The 17,483-nt window shown below is 35.6% G+C and overlaps 1 protein-coding gene across 1 annotated transcript in view; it reads left to right on the top strand.

The window, feature by feature from the left end:
- VPS13B (vacuolar protein sorting 13 homolog B) overlaps nucleotides 1-17,483 on the top strand; it is a 490,950-nt gene that overhangs the window by 200,870 nt on the left and 272,597 nt on the right. Inside the window, exon 19 of the mRNA XM_059815701.1 lies at nucleotides 14,939-15,048. Within this exon, the coding sequence (XP_059671684.1) occupies nucleotides 14,939-15,048 (110 nt within the window). The remainder of the gene's footprint in view (nucleotides 1-14,938; nucleotides 15,049-17,483) is intronic.

The following is a 17,483-nucleotide window of genomic DNA, read 5'->3' as shown; positions in this document are numbered from 1 at the left end:
GCTTATTCCACGTAAAATTAATGATGTGGTAAGGAGCGGGAAGCAAGTGAAACACAGCATTTATGATACTGCTTCTGTTGTTAACAGTATATATCAACTGGTTTTCTCTTAAAGCCGGGACTTTAATTAAACTTTAAAATTACTCAGTTCATGATCCAAGATGGAGTTTTGTTAGAATGACAACTGCAAGGTTGAAATGCTTATACATCAGTCACTTTTTAAAAAGTTTTTAAATGTTCTCACCAGTTTAAAACAAAAACCCAGCGTCTGCGCCCCCCCCCCCCCCCCAGCCCATCCCAAAAGCCAAGTATCCCCTTAGTATCACAAAACATAAAGCTATAAACAGGCACAAGACTTCATAAACATCTGCATTTTATTCCAGAAATCTCTTTTCTACATGCAGTGTTATAATCGTAATAAAGGACTATGAGGTTAATGAGCTGGGGAAGAAGCAGCTGGTCAGAATTATTTCCCTTAATACCAAGAAAATGAAGATGAGGTAAAATCCTCTTGCTTTTTTCCTCTTACAGGTACAGAAATTACATAGTATGCTTGCTGTTATGTTCACTTCTTGGTTTTAGAACTGGTACCTCTCTAGCCCCAGCATAGAAACACAGCTCTGAGATACCTGGTTTAACAAACAATTTGTTTAGTTAGTGCTATGGTTACATGGTGGGGAACATACAGGGCCTGCAACATCTGGCATCAGGTGGAAAATTTAAAATTGCGTGGAGTATCTAAAGTATGGTTTATATGTAAACATTCCTTTTAACATTTGATTGCTTAGAACCGTCTTTGATTATTTTCTTACTGTTTTTACCTGATTGGATTTCTTTTTACTAGTCTGATGTGTGCACTAACAAATGCAGGAAAACTTGATCTAAGTAGTTTGTAGCAGGTATGGTTTTTGCTGATCTGTAAAATATGACGCAAGAGCACATACCACTCTCTTGGAGCACGTCTACAAAAGATCTGCTCAGAAAATTAGTATTCTGAAAACATCATGATATATTGTTAGCCATCTGCAGGAATATTTGCTTTGTAAATGAACTCAGTGTTCTTATAATGCTTGTGCAGATGTTTTAGACGGTTTACTTAACACTTTTTTTGCTAAAAATCTTAAATGAGGTTTGTAAAATCATAAAGCTACAGTGTTCAGCTTACTGCCAAAATAATACTAAAGATTACATGTTTCTGTTTATTTGTAACATTTCTCTCAGAAGACACTGTAAAAATGTGAAAGCTGGTTTCACTTAAAAATCAGTTTTTCAAGGCAACATATTTAAAAACTCCCACTGTGGCCTAAATGTATGACAGCAGCTTTCTGCACCTCCACTAGTTAAGAGATGCAGTTTTGTAATTTACCTTATGTGTGATTTTCCGGTACTCGTATTGGAGAAGTTAATGTGCTTTTTAAAAATAATAACAATAATAATAATAATAGTAAATAATAAATGAATTTTTGTAAACAATCGCCAACTAGACAGTGTTGTTGATATTTTTTAATTAAGAGAACCATTCACTCAAGCCCAAAAGTGAAAGTAAAATTCCTGCTCTCAGGTTAGCTAGGAAGTGATTTAAAACACTGACTGAACTAAACAACATTCTGGATTTATTAATCAAAATGTATATAATCAATTAGATTTTACTGTGTTTCAAGTTTTTAAAAAAGTTTAGCAGTGACGGAAGAGGTTAAACAGATTTGAAAATAGCTATGTTTACATAATAGCATAACTAATGCTTTAATACATATTAAGCATAGTTAATCTAATACAGATTTACTATAATTCAGAAATATTAGTGATGAGATTTAGCAAGCCTGTTCCTAGTAAGTTCTTGATTAGATCTCCATGAGTGAGAAGATACTGATCATAAGTCTTGATACTATTCAAGAATGCGTATTTCAGTCTAAAAGAAAATGAGTTTACTATATTAGGTGTTTCAGTTTTTTGGATGCATCGTGTCTAGCTCTTCTGAATCTTTAGAATAATTTATCTTAACAGCTGACATGAATTGTACATTTGAAGTTTACAAACATCCTGGTATTGAGAAGAATAACTTGGTTCTACGTCAACTAAATGATGCAGTAATTTTGAAACAACTTGTAAACATTAAATAACCATCTCCCTGTTTACTGCAGGTTGAAATGAACTGCACAAACTTTGGCTTTGTTTGTAGTTTTGTGCATTAATTTTTTATGTGAAAAGGCTAACAGTTACTTTTTCTGCTTGCTGCATTGGAGGCTCACAGTTTTGTTTCAGGCAGAAGAATAAAGCAACTTTCATAATAAACTAATTTGCAATCTGGACATCTTTAAGGATATTCTGAATGCTATCTTTCATGGATTTTTTTTTTTAATAATACTTTATGAAATTTATATTGTACCGTGCCATGAAGATTTAAACATCACCTTTAACGTAATCCTTTTATTTTATGCCCTCTATATGACCTGTTAAGATGTGTTTTTATTATTTGTCTATTGGTGATCATGGTAACACTCATTATATTAGTGAGAAAAGTTATTTCAATAATTCAGAATTTTTGTTAAATTTACCTGGGAACCTTTATATCTATGAATTGCAAGATGATTTCAGTTTTTAAAAATACTTTTAAAATATTCAAAATTGCCCTCAGTAATAAAGGCAAGGTGATCAACAGTCTCCTCTAGTATTACTCGTGTTGGTTCTTTGTGTTGGATCCTTTCTTTTCTGGCATTTTTAACATTAATTGCTTCATCTCTTTAAAACAACTGTGATGGGCTTTCCCTTGCCCAGCTAAGATTCTTCTTTAATCTTTATCTGTAACATCCATAGTGATAGTCACCATTGTCTATATAGTCTGAATTACTGGGCATTTCTAGTAGCATAAATGTTAGTTGAGGAAGTTACCAAATAATTAGAGGACATGACTTATCAATTTCACTTTGAAACCAGTATATATGAAGCTATTCTAGAAGGGCGTAAAATCGATACCAGTAAAGGTGCAATTTTACATTCCATATAGAGATGACTGAATCTGTGATTAATAGAGTAATTGTTTATTTCTAGGTTTTTTGTTTATTTACAAGAAGATTATACAAAGGAAAGCTTTTTGTTCTGCTGAGTTTACTAGCATCCCAGATGAAAGTTAGCAAAGTAACAGACAAAACTGCGGGCAAGGAATCCAGATTGCACTATATGCATTCAATATGCTGATATGTAAATTCTATCAGAATTTTAGGCAATTTCACAATATGCAGCAACAGGGCATTTCTCCTTGGTATTTTCGCTGTGTGGGAATTTTTCAGTTAGTAGTTCACTGTATATCTTGAAAAAGTCCTCCAATATGTAATGCAGTTAATTTGAAATCTTTCTAGAATCTCTTGAAACTACAAGCACATTCCTAAGACTTTCTGAAGCTGGCTCCCCTCCTCTAGGTGTAAATAGTGTTATTTCCACAGTTGAGATGTCAGTTAGTTCATGCCTGTTTGTGTCTGGGTACAACCATTTCAGTGTATGTGAAGATGGTTATCTGTTCTCCTTCCTTTCTTACATGTAGGTTTCATAAGTTGAGGAAGGCTTTTTGGTTTTATGTGACAGGTGTAAGTCTATCAAAAATGTACTGTAAAGCTCAAAATCAAATTATCTTTAATGGGCTTTTGGAATTTCATACAAATTTGGAGTTAAGTTAATAAGATGTTATTAAGTTTACCTCTAAAATGTAATTTTCCTTGTTTGTGTAAATTGAGCACAGATTCAATGAAATGGGTTTTTTTATGTGTGTGTACTGTCATTCACAAATACAAGCACCTTTTGAAATTATTGTTTATGCAGACATCAGCTACAAAAAGGACCAGGACTGACTGTCCATTAGAAAACCTGCCCTTTTTATCTTCATCGTATCTAAACCTTCTATTTATTTCCCACTAAGTAACCAAGCACTACAAAATTCAAAGTTGTTGTTTGTTTTTTTAAAGAAAACTTTTGCTTTCAACTTCAGCCCTATGTATCAAGTTTCTGTTGGAGTGCAGATATTAAAAAAAAAAAAAAATTATTTTGGCTTATTGTTTGGCAACTCATTATATGCTATTTATTGCAATCTGGAATCACTGGTGTAGAGCATGAAGTCTTCTTAAGTAATACAAAGGAATATAAGACTTAATTAGGATTTTCTATGTAGAAGATATATAGTTTTCCATACTTCCTCTGCTTATATTTCTGCTATAGAAAAGCATAACCTTATGTCGAATTTCTACTGGAAAGCTTGTTTGCCTTCCTAGATTATTTTCTTATTCTTCAGCCTTTGTGGGTATATTCTTTTAACTGAGCACCTAAGAAGTTATGTGAAATCTTCTGTGTGTTTCTTGTTGCCTCTGAGAAGCTGTAATATTTAAGAAAAAAGGAAACTGAAACCACAGCTGTGTATTATTGAAATTACTTTTAAGAGAAGGCACATGAGGCATCTACTGCTGAAAAGATTTCAGTTTTGTAACTTAAAGTGCAAGACCAGTTGGTATCCATAGTCACAACACTACAAATGTTCAACTGCTGAAGAAGGAATGAAAATAGCTCCCTTGGTGCCTTGTTGCCATAGGGAAGAATCCTGTTGCAATTCCCAGAGGAATACTGCTGTAAGAAATTGCAAAATAGTGTTTTGGCAGATGATAGTGAGGTGTTTATAAATACAGAAGCTGAACTGTATTAAGAAACTTGGCAGTTTTCAGAGCATTTGCTGGTTTTAGTTTAAACCCATATTATAAAAGTAACAAACTGGAGATTGTGTTGAATATCACTTAGAAGGAGATATATTGAGGCATTGCTTGTTTTAGCTATATCATTAGTTCACAATCTTCCTATAATGTTGTGTCACAATAGAAGAAAAAGTGTGGTAGCACTTTACCAATCCGGTCACAGTGAAAGGGAAGATGCAATCCTGATATTGGTGTGCTTATATATATTGAGATGCACAGTTAACTGCCTACAGATCATAGAAAACATGGTTTGTAAACTGAATATAGTAGAGCTTCATTCTGCTGTTTTTCACAGTAGAAAATTTGAGAGAGCTTATTAGGCATTCTGATAGCTTAGTTAAGGGTAATACAGTTGGATCGTGACGGATATTATTCTCTACATGTCCCTACTGGGACATGTGTGAAATTAAGTATTTCAGCAAAGATCTATTTCCCGTGATTTCAGAGCCTTGGAGCAGACCTCAGCTATTTTCTGCTTTTTTAAGCTGAATGAGATATTGATAATTCTGATGTCATTGTCCTGGCTGTTTTTCTGGGCTGAGAATTACCCATTATAGATATCTTTGTTATGAAGTGAAGAGGAAGTCTGACCTTTAAAGACAAAGGTAAATCTGCACTTCTTTTCTGATGTCCTCCTGACATATCTCTGACTTTCCTAGACTTGTGGAGCACCTGTAATGGTTCTATAGGACTAATCCTTTCCCAGCCTATTTAACATAGCTTTGAGACTTCTGCTCTCAGTTTCTCCAGTGTTTTCTTGCTCCATATGAGCTATTCACCTAGAACCCTGGAAGTTTGCACCCTGATCAGCCTTGCACTAAACCATCTCAGAACAGGTCATACAGTTTTTCAGTCTTGTCTATCCCTTATTGAAAACATCCTCATTCACAGCAAGAAAGATTACACGATAGATTGCTTATCCAAGTCAACTATGGTCCTCAACCTGCTGTTACGCAAGCTTTCAGCTGGAGCATTCAGGCTGTCTTTTAGATCTTGGAGATTTGTCATTTGTCCATCAGGATGCTTTAATTTCAGTTTCAGTCTGCTATCTGGCTGGGCAGAGTTGTTTCATTCTCGCTGGTCTTGCAGTCCTGGTGTTCTGCAGGGAATAAAAAGTTCATTTAGTAAAATAGGCAGTTTGAGGCTTGCCCTTTCCAAGAAAACAGTCATACTGATATTCAGCATTCCCTCGAAGAGGGTTGAGAATACCCATGCGCAGGTAGAAGTTTTTGGACAAAGCTTCTCCATAAGCAACTGCAAGATTTTACTCAGCAATTGCTCTGTCAAAACATTATTTCCCTCACTCACTTGCAAGAGGTCTTTGTCCATTGACATGTGTTTTCTCAGTGGCTTGCCTCTCCATGACCCTTTAGCCTTCCACTAAAGCTCTCTGTGCAGAAGTTTCTGTGTGGAATTTAGAGGTTTTTTTGATCAAACTGTGCTGCAGGATTATCTGCGGTGATTAGAACTAATTTGTTGCGTATCTGGAGATTCTGGTATCTTCATCAGTTAACGTCTGTGTAAACAGTATGTAAAGTGCAGCTACTGGTGATACTTAAACATTTATATACATACTTACCAAGAACAATGCAATCATAAAAATCTACAAATAATATTGCATTTGGAAAAGAGGTTCTGCTGTTGCAGGTTGTCTAAGGCTCTGAGATCCACATCCAGGTGGTTTAGACCTGGAGTTGTTAAAAACCCATTTGCTTTGGAGTTGACTGTAGTAAATAGGCAACCATTTAAAAATGAAGAAAAAAAAAATTACTTAAGCAGTAAGCGACATTCAAGATACACGTGTGTATACATTTTTATTTCTGTGTTCTCTGCTCTGGGATTTGGAAAATGTATAATGCTTTTGGCATGGAGCATAGAGTGAATCAGGGAGCATAAATACTGAATGAATGGTATTGTGAAACAGAAGTTTCTAGGTTTGAATGCTTAAAACTGACCCTTCTGACTGACCAGAACTGCATGTAGTCTTCTCAATATCTGTGTACACAATGGATTTATGCAGTGGTATAGACGATATTTTCTGTTTTATTGCCCGGTCCTTCCTTCCTACTGAACATTGAGCTAACATTTTTCTAGAATAAACAGAAATCTTGTTTTCTGAGTCAAAGCAGTCAGCTCAGTTACCATTTTACATGTAAAGTTAAGATATGAGCAGTGATACCAGTAGGAAAAGGATGTTTATCTGTACTGAGTCAGGTGGGATACTTTGGGAGTTTTTCAGTCAGCCCCGTTCTTGGTTACTTTGGATAGCTCAGCAGAATTGGTCACCACGTTGATCTTCTGGAATGCCTTGGGCAGCGCAGGTTCCAGCAAGGCTTTGCCTTCTTCCATAGTGAAAATTACCACGTTTTCCTATCACTGTTTCTTTTCTCCTAAATAATTTATCCCATCTCAGATTATTTTTCTGTTTAACTTCCTCTCTAATCCCTTGTAGGTAGCATAGTTTCTTTAAAAGCCTTTGATGAAACACCTTGTGGGATTTGTGTAACTAAATCTGCTTTATCCATATGCTTGTTGATTCCTTAGCAGAACACTAGGTTAGAGCTGTAGTATTTCTTACTTTATAATTAAATTTGTTCACATTTTTGTTGCAGAATGGAATATGATCCAAAAGGTAGTACTGGACTCCTGAGATCAAATGAAAGAAGGGATTTGCTGCCCTACTTCTCTCATTGCTAACCTCAGTCCATTAAAACAAGCAAAATCCTTGTTTAACAAAAAATATCCATACAAACATTGTATTTCTAGTCTGCTTGAGAAGATGTCTGTTTTCAGTAGTTCATCAGAAATCCATTCCATGGAATTACTGCATTTTACAAGTGAGACTAAAAGTCCTTGTAATCTGAAAAATAGCCATCCCAGCCTTTAAAATAGGATCAAGGAGGTCTCAGCCAAGTAGAGCAAACAAAAAATTAGGAAAATTGCCTCATAGTTTCTTCAGAGCACCAAACAACTTTTTACTTTAATGGAATGTACAGTCTCCTCTTGATCCATAAGAATGAGTAACTGTGAGTTGTACTGGTTCCATATGGAAAATGAAAAAGAACAGCCTTGACATTACAACACATATTTGAGTTCTTTTGTCTCAGAGCTAAACAGGATAAAATTCTCAAACCTTTGTTAGCATTCTGAAAACCTGGTCAGGTATGATCAAGTTAATGTGGTTTATGGCATTAGTTAGAGGTCTAAGTAATCTTTGTCATACATGTAATTGTGGTGGTATCGGATACGGAGGCCTGTAGCTGAGAGCTCTTTTATAAATGTGAAAGTATTGCTATGCTAGCAGAGCAGGTCTTATCCATGAAGTTTCATAATAAACGGTTTAAGGACTTAGTCAGACTGATGATCAGTTCTATAACATCAAATGTTAGATAGCTTTTTGCTTTGGTAGATACCTTTGTAAACTGAAGTGGTTAGTTGCTAGCACTACTGGGTTTCTGAATACCCGCTTGTATAGCGCTGTCTCCAGTAACAGCTTCTGCTTGGAGTAATTTTGGGCCACCCTGCATTTTGAGTGGAAACATAACTCTCTAGGCAACTTGAACATCGTATTTCTCCCCGTTTTTTTTTTTTTTGATGAATAAGACAAACCAGGTGTTCTAAACACTTCATGTTTTCTAAAATGTTCATATCATTTTATTCACTCACTGACAATATGGTTTTGAAGTCATCATAATATATCATTGCTTTCTATCTGTATAGTCCTTTCTGTCAGTTGAATTTAGAGCTTCTCATTCTCCTTATATATACAGAATAGTAAGTGTGATGCTTAAGTATATAAACGGGACCTAAAAGTGAACATGAGGACATGATACTTGAATGAGACGTTTTTTCATTAAAAAACTAGAAATTAAGGAAGAGGTGCTATGCAGCTCAGCATAGGGATATTGCTGTTATGTTTTCATAGAGATGATTCAGTCATCATCCAAATAAAGCTGACACTTCTATATAGCACAACTGCCTACACATTTCCTATTTTCCTTGATTGTTATTGCCTATTAAACTGTTTCCCTGAGTGCACATCACCATATTCTCTAAAGGAAATCAAAGTTTTGCTCAAATGAATTTTGGAAAACAAAGCAGCCTTTCAAGATACTTTTTTTCCCCCAAAGCATATAGCAGCACGTTAAACGTGAATATTTTTGCATTTTTGTGAAAAGTTGCATCTCAGCATGTCATAATATTTTTCCTCAGTAAGAAGGACAAAATACTAAATGGACTCGATTCCATTCTTAATATCAAAGGGCAGAGATGATATGAAAAAACTGAGGGTTGTTCTCCACACCTTGATTTGATATACCTTGCTTCAGATTGATTTGCAGAAACGTGGCTCCTTCTACTTTAGAAAAATGATGCCTGACATACAGCCCTTTGTATTAACCAATGTAGTGAGCAGTTTCATGTTTTGCCTCATTATGTTACGTCTTTGACTGTAATTCTATGTTACAATTCCATAATTCAGCATTTGTATTTGGGTATGTATATTAATGGAGATAGGATGTTTCTTTTCTTTAACCCTAACGGTAGCTTATCAGAACGTTCAACTGAAATTAGGACTGTGTGATTTAGACTTATGATTAACACAAGTCACACCCTTACATTTATTTTTGCTACTAGTTACAGTAGGTACTTAGCTGTGGCATGTAACTTTAACATCTGATATCTACCCCTGGGTCCTGCTGTCCTGCTGTGTGATTTAATAACTTCACTTCTCTGCCTCACTTTTTCTTTTTTTGACATAAAAATAATGATGCTGACCTCTTTTGTTTCAGCACTTAATGCTTTTCTGCTATAAACATCAGTAGGAGAGTTACAAGGTCATGATAGTAATAGAAGTACATTCTTACTGAATGTTTCCAAAGATCAAAAGCTTTTTTTTTAAAAAGGAATAGTGTTAAAATATTGTGGTGTGTGTATACTTGAGCAAAGAATAAATGTTGTATGAAGGAACTGTGTTTGATATTACAGACCAAAGCACCTTAGTTCATGGGAGAATGTTACCCCACTACTTCTGTTTTAATGAAATATTCTAATACTGGTCTAAGCAACTAAACTAACTGATCTTAGAGTTATTTTAAGCACTTGGTGAACATAAAACTCTGTGAAAGTAGAGTAGACATAGAGATTTTTCTCTGAGATAAAATTGGGATAATGTTTACATAAAAGGCCATCTGTAATCATTCAAGTCAACCTTGAATAGGGAGTAATGCAGACATATATTTCAGTAGGTAGACAAAATTTATTAACTTATTGTAGCTGGTATAATGTAAAAATAATTTTTCACAATCACATAACTTTGTTGTAGCTTGAGATACCTGTTTCCCTTGTCTGACTTGGCAGTTCAGGATGAAATGCAGTACTCCATCTCTTAGATAAGCTGATTATTTTGCAAGACAATCGTGTTGGCTTGTTGATATTCCAAAGTGGACAAAAAGGTTGCATGTTTAATTTTTATGCTGTGTAACTGCAATCTCTAGCTCCTACTTCAGCTCTCATTCTTCAGCTTGGGATGTGACTGAAAATGGCTGTGGTGCCATAGGATAGCTAATTGGTAAAGCCTGTTTGGAATGTGGGTAAGCAAGCCAGTTTGGCAGTAAGTAGAGTAGTAAAGAGCACTCTTTTTCCCTTAGTTGACTCCCAGGCTAAAATTAAACAGAGTTAGATATTTCCACATTTAGTGATTTACAGTGCATCTGTTCTGAGTCAACTAGCAGAAAGAACTAATTACCGATATACTTTCATAAAAAAGAACTCTTCATTTAGGTGTAATATGCAGATCTGCATTTTTATAGTATGTCTTAGTGGAAATGACCTTCAAAACAGTAAGATAATAAGTAAAAAGATTATTTCTTCTTTCTGTTATCCTTTAAAATAATTGTATACTAAATGATGCTAACTCAACCTGTGTCAGCACCCGCTTATCATTCACATGTCCTGAGACCTCTAGGAGTCATGAGTTCAATGCTAAAATAATTCATGATGAAGTTTATATAGCAAGATGGTGTAATGTTTTCTTTAGTTACTTAGTTACTAAAAATAAATAAAACTTGTCAGAATTAGTTTTTATTGTAGATCATGCCCTTTGTTCATATTTGTGATCCCTCCCCAGTAGAAGGTGTACATTAACTATAACTTAAACTTCAGTTTCCTGTAGAGGTTTTTTGATTCATTTTGTAGAGGAATATCTAAAATGTTTTACTGAAAGTTTTTACTGGAAATAGCAATATAGATGTGTTTGGGTACTGCATACACACAGAGCAGAATTTAGAAAGAATTCTGCCAGGGTGATCATTTATTGTTGCAGAGATAAAATACATTCTTCCACACATAAATAGCAAGGCTGCTTCTCAATGTCTAGTGCATCATAGTATGTTTTTGTTGTTGTGTTAAATGTTGAGTATCAATAAGTAAATTTATGACTGAACTATTATTGTCTACTCTTCCTAGTAAATTTTTTCCACCAAAATGTTGGGAGTGACTCAGTGACGCAGTTTACTCTTTCACAAAGTTCTTGCATCCCCCAAAAGATCGCTGTTTTCACCGAGTGTTGCGACCTCCCTTCTCCTTCTCAAAGCACTCATTCATCTCTGCATTCCTCTTTCACCATCCTGCTGCCTTCATCCTTTTCTTCTGTCTCTGATATTTGAATCCCTTTCCCATACTTTCATCACCGCTGAGCATTCCTCAGCACCACTACTCTGCTGCTCGACTCTGCCCTGTTTCACCTATCCTGCCTTTACCTCTGGCCTCTTTTCTCTGCAGCTGTATCCCCCAGGTGTCCTCTTCTTCCTCACCAGAAGTGTACTGTATTCCCTTTTTGTCCTACTTACTATATGCTTGAATTTCCCTTTTGAAGGAGAGTGTAGGGCTAGAGCCCCAGGCTATCGACTCCTTTCCTCCCTGCTCCTCCAGGAGCCTTTGGTCAGCACTCAGGGTGGGAGGAGGTGGTGGCAGAGCCAACCCAAATGCAGGAGGCCCCAGGTTATCCTCTGCGGGACCCTGGTTCCTTGGGAAGACAAGTGCTGTTGCTGCAGCTGTCATCGTCCAAGGAAGCTTGTCAAGAAGCTCATCTGCAGAATGAGAGTGCCAAGAGCAGCTGTGCTCTGCTGCCTCCTGTTCATCCTCCTTTGCTGGCTGCCTGCAGCCTCCCCTTGGTTCGTTCCTTCAGGAGAGAGCTGAAAGCTGGGGAGGAAAGAAATTATTTGCCCAAACTGCACCTGGCAAATGACAGCATGACTTTGAGGAAATTCTCAAATGTTCAAAGATTATGTGGTGTTGGGTTCGATTCTTATTTTTCAAATCATTTACTAGATAGATGTAATAGATAACTCTGGCAAGAACTGGGCTCTGGAAAGGAAACCTGGTATGGTATGGGACTGATGTCTGTTTTTTCTAAAATGTAAATTTAATTAAGAGGAGAAAAGGGGAGGGGAGAAAAGAAAGTTCACCACAATCTTAATGAAATCCAGGAAACTCAAGCATTGCATTTTGACAGAGACAAAATAGCTTTTTTTTTTTTTCTTAGACATGTAAGGAGTCTGCTGCCAACTTACAGCTTGGTCCTCACATTGGTGAGATCTTCCTTGAAAGCTGGGGGAGGGTGTTCTTATTTCTTGGCATGAAAACACAAGTTTAAGAGGTGGGGTTTTTTTGGGGGGTGGGGGAGGAGGCAAATCTGAGAAACTTTTATGTATTTATTTATTTTGAAGAAAGCTGTTACACAGAAAACAGCTTTACATAGGTGCTTAAACTGCTCTTTGAATATAGTGGCTGAGTAGCAAATACGGCAGTAAACTTCAGTAATTCAATGTGACAGAAGTGGCTTGGTAGGAGGCCAAAGTTACCTGACAGTCAAATTGAAAGGCAAATAATGTGTAATTGCTTATCTGACTACTTGTACTGGTTTTTTCATTTTTTTTTTTTCTCCCAGACACAAGCTATCAATAACAAAAGACAACTGGAAAAATAAACTGTTTTGCTCTCTGTTCTACCTTACTTTAGAGTTTTATGGGATTGTGCTAGTGTGACTTCACTGAAGTGAAAAGATGGTTTCTGTTCAAAGCATGACTTAACTGTATTGAACTTCTTAGTTTTAGCTGTTTTTTTGCAGTAAACGAGAAACTAAATTGAGTAAGTAGCATCATGTGCTACAGTAACACTATTTTTTTTTTTCAGGAATCTGTTACAAATGTGGGATTTTTTGTTGGCTTTGCCTGTAGGCTGACTTTATTCCTCACTCTTTGGGAGGTCTCTGAATCCCACTTGTCATATCACATATACATTAAGCCTTTCATTAAGTATTGCTGACAACAGGCGGTATCTCTTAAAGATGCAGGATTCTCTTATTTTGACATCCAAGTATCTTATAAAAGCTAATGATTGTAGCATATACTTTATCAGTCCTCTGTTACCTTCTGCTTCCTTTTTCTAGTCTCCTCCAGATCCTGCCGCAAGGCATATTCACTGCTCTTCTTACTTGCACGTTACCACTTTACTTTATGCTTGACATTGGCTTTGCCTTAAATTGCAGATTTATTTCTAAGGTTTATTACTGACATTTATAACCATCAGATCACATAGACTAGTCTGTGTATAGGAGTTCCTCACAGTGTGTGTTCCAACTCCAAGCCTGTGCTAGGCGGATGGTTTATCTTTGTGTATTTCTTGACTGCCATTTTCCCACTGTACTCATCAGGCTTTGCTTGTGTCACCCCCGGTTGGTGGGTCTTCTGCCATTTGGAATTCAGCTGGTTTTAAAATTTTGTTATATACAATAAACTCGTAACTTATATTTTTTTTTTTTTTTACAATTTTGGTGATGTGTTACGTGTTTTGAGGCGTATGTTTTTTCTGGTTTTTGGAAAGTACATTGAATTGTGTGACAAGCTTTCTGAATTTATTTGAATTTATTATTAAATTCAGATTGCTGCATAATTATATTGTATACTACAGAGTAAATATAGTATATATTGCTTTAGGAACTATGATTCTTTGAATTGTAGAACTACTGTAATTCTCTAGAACTTGGTGCTAGGACCTTCCAATAACCAGGATTTCTGTTTTGAATTTATTTTGTTATTTATTTCATTTATTTATTTGTTGTAAAATTGCAAAACTTATGTGAAAAGACAACTATTACTACTTGCCACACTTTTTCAATACAGTGGATACCTTTGTATTATATTAATCCATTTGCTTCTGAATTTTACAGCTCTGTAATTAAGTTCTGCTGCAATAGATACTTTATCTGTACTATTAAAACAAAACCCTCATTAATACAACATCAGATTTTTAATGCAGGTTTAATGGCAATAGTGCTTCATAAATTGGGTTTTAGTGTGCTTGACTTGAAGTATATGCTAAGATTTCTGGATACTGAGAATAGTTTTTCTCCTATTTTGAGCCTTGATGTTTTCCATGTAAGTTTTTCTTCACAAGCGTAAGAAAACTGGAAGTTCACTTTTAAGAAATGAAGATATAATAGCCCTATCTTGTAATCCTAGGACTTCAAAAGTGAGATTTAAAGAAATTAAGGTATATTGTAAAACTTAGGATAAAATCCTAAAAGCTCACAGTACTGAGACTGCCAACGTTAGCAGAGTTCAAAAATTTGCCTTATTTTACCTAACTAGTCCAATAAAGAATATTCATGACCACATTTACATGAAAAATGATTGTCCTGAGCAGCTTTGGGCAGAACACTAACCTAAAGTAGACCTGTCTTTATTAAAAGAACCCACTGTCCTAGACCAAGTGTTTCTTTATTGAAGTTGGGGGAGCCATGCATTATATTCTTCTCTTTCCGTCAATAGTCTCATTCTTGCGTAATGTTACTGTTGGCTGAGAATCTGAGGAAGGGTGTTGTGTGTATTCAGTTACACACACAACTTTGTGAAAACAAGCAGTTTTCTTAGCAAAAATTGTAATAAGCAAAATCAAAATGCAATTCTCTGTATTTTGTGTCTGTGTGTCCATAACACTGACAGTGCTGGCAAATTTCTCACCTTCAAGAAGTTATTGAAGTTTGTTTTAATTATTACTCTTGATGGGAATTTAAAATTAATGTATATGTAAGTCCAATCCAAATAAAAGTCTGCATCAAAGCTGATTTGTGTGCAAGAAAAATGAATACATATATGGAGATTATCTAACATATAGTTTACAGTTTCTTTTCTTTTCTATGGTGTATAGGTGCAGTACTCTTGTCCAGCGTACAAGGATTAGCAATTAATGTTGATCCAGTCCTGTATACTTGGCTTATCTACCAACCTCAGAAACGAGCTAGTAGACACGTTCAGCAGGTATGTATTTTTGGAGGGAAAGGAGAGGGGAGATTTTTCTCTTCATATATGCTAGTAGTGCATTCTTGTTCCACATACTTGTTTTCTGTCACCCTGTTCCTTTGAGTTTGCTGCACATACTGTTGATCTTATTTTGAATTATTTAATATTGCATATTAAAATTTTCATTTCACAATGTTTTCATTTATAAAGTTTAATTAAAAGAATAGAGAGAATGTTTTTTGATGGTCACTGTTTAGAATCAGTATTTTGCAACTAGTTTTAACCACTGAGACCTCATAAGCCTCCCAAGTCTGAGTAGTAAATCGTGTTTCAACCATTTGGGATGGTCTATCAAATAATTGCATAACTAGTTATAAAATCACTACTCTTATTAAAACCCATTTTAATAGGAGATGAACCATACAGTTCATAACTTGACATAAGTGAACACTGTAACAGATTCTGTATATAATGTCAAAACACGTATTTGCATATGAAGTGCTCGGAAAATATACAGTAAGTTAAGGCTGTAGGTCTGCGTGGCTCAGTGCTTTCTTTGACATATTCTTGGCCTTAATTTTCACGCCCTGTACTCCTGACCTGGAAAGAACATAGGTTTTGCCTGATTTTAAGCTTATTTTTAACTGTTGTTTGGCAGACCAGTGGACTGTTCTAAAGCTTAAATTTGTCATAATTGATCAAACTAGTGATCTCTGTAGCCTGATGTTCTGTCTCAGTCATGAGTGGTCAATTATTAAGTGGCCGATATAAGAATCTTTGGTATTTGTCTCACAATTATAGAACACTGTGCTCATCACAGAAGTTTCATACTGGGCCCTTGAAGTGGGAGGATTAACATGATCTGTAAACATTTCTGTTTCTTGTATGTGAATAACCTTGTTAGGTAGTAATTGCCAAACATTAATTTAAGTCCCGTTAAGCTCATTCTGCACCAGCACCATCTGAAAAACTTCAATGTGTAAATTGCTGCTTTATTGTTTTAATAACTTCATGCTGTTTTTAAATGTGTTGAGTTATTCTTCATTCCTGCATCATAAATGGAGCATCACAACATTTCCTGGTATACCTCTTTTTTAAAACAGACCACTTATTTACCTTTGCAATACTGTTATTTATCCTTCCATGTTGGAGTGGGAGACGGACCCGGAGTAACGATGAAATCTTAATATGAGTATAGTCGTTCTCCCCTTTATTCAAGCTTACAGAGTATATATAGACAGATGCCAAGTACACGCGTCCGCAACAGTTGTATGATTGGCTTACAGCCTCTGTTCACGCGCCAAGGCGGCGAGTGTGGTTGGTACAGTGCTCTTGTGCATGCACAAGAGCACTTCTCTTCGTGGATGTAGCTCCTTCTTCTTGTTTACCATTCCACTGTCTCTTATCACAACAGGCTTTCAAGGACAGTTAACGGTTTCCTCCGAGCCTTTCCTCTCATCAGAGACTGGGTTGCTCATGGGAATCAGATCGTGTCCCTTGTTACTAAGCCATTCTTCCACACTTCCAAAATGTAATTGAGCCTGGTTATTTCAAATGTTCGTATAAAAGTCTTTCCTTAACATTAATGTGTACGATCAGCTGTTACTTAATACCTTCTCTTTTGATTGCCCTTGTATATTAAGTGACTAGAAAGGTTTAGTGACTACATTAGGAAACTTATTTGTCCATAGTTTTGATCACAAGTGGCAAAATTTTTAACCAAATTTTGATTAAGTAGTTATTTTGTAATTTGTGACCTTATACAGCCTTCCAAATGTTTTGTGATCTATTTCTGGTTAAGATTACTGTATCACATTTCTAATGTTATTAGCATTTAGAGTTGCTTAGTCATTTGAAATTATTTGAAATGTGTATTTATAAACCTGTCAACATCATACTAGTTTCACCATTAATAGACTGCACATAATATAAAATACAATGTCTGTAGTAGTTTTGAAGAAATTTTATTTGAAAAGAAAACTGTACCTGTATTAAACTATCCTTAACCAAAGACTTTTTTTCTTTATGTAACACTGTAGTTATCCTAGGATAAGGATTCTAGTCAAGGTTATGGCCTTGTATATTACTTATTGGAAAAGGTTTAGCTTGTTACCATAGTCTAATTTGTATAACAAAACAAAAATGCTCTGTACAACCTTCATAATTTTTGAACATTTAATGGAACAACTGTAAGACATGATGCTTTCAAGCACGTGTTACGGTTAGAGTTTCTTTGCTGAAGTGAAAGTGTGTAAAATAAGCCTCTTCTCTATCTGTATTCTTGTTCGTTATCTCCTCTTACCTAATTGGTGATGTTGGACATAGGTCAGTATAATGCTATTCTGAGGGGCATAGCTGGATTTTAATCATGAGTAGTAATGCTGCTTATAAAATTTGGTTTGGCAGAAATGAAATAACAAGTTTGTATATACAAAACACAAACAAGCACAGAG

Source organism: Gavia stellata, chromosome 3 (assembly GCF_030936135.1).
Source record: "Gavia stellata isolate bGavSte3 chromosome 3, bGavSte3.hap2, whole genome shotgun sequence".
Taxonomy (NCBI): Eukaryota; Metazoa; Chordata; class Aves; order Gaviiformes; family Gaviidae; genus Gavia; species Gavia stellata.
Note: the sequence above shows the minus strand (reverse complement) of the source record. Positions and strands in the feature narration are given on the sequence as shown.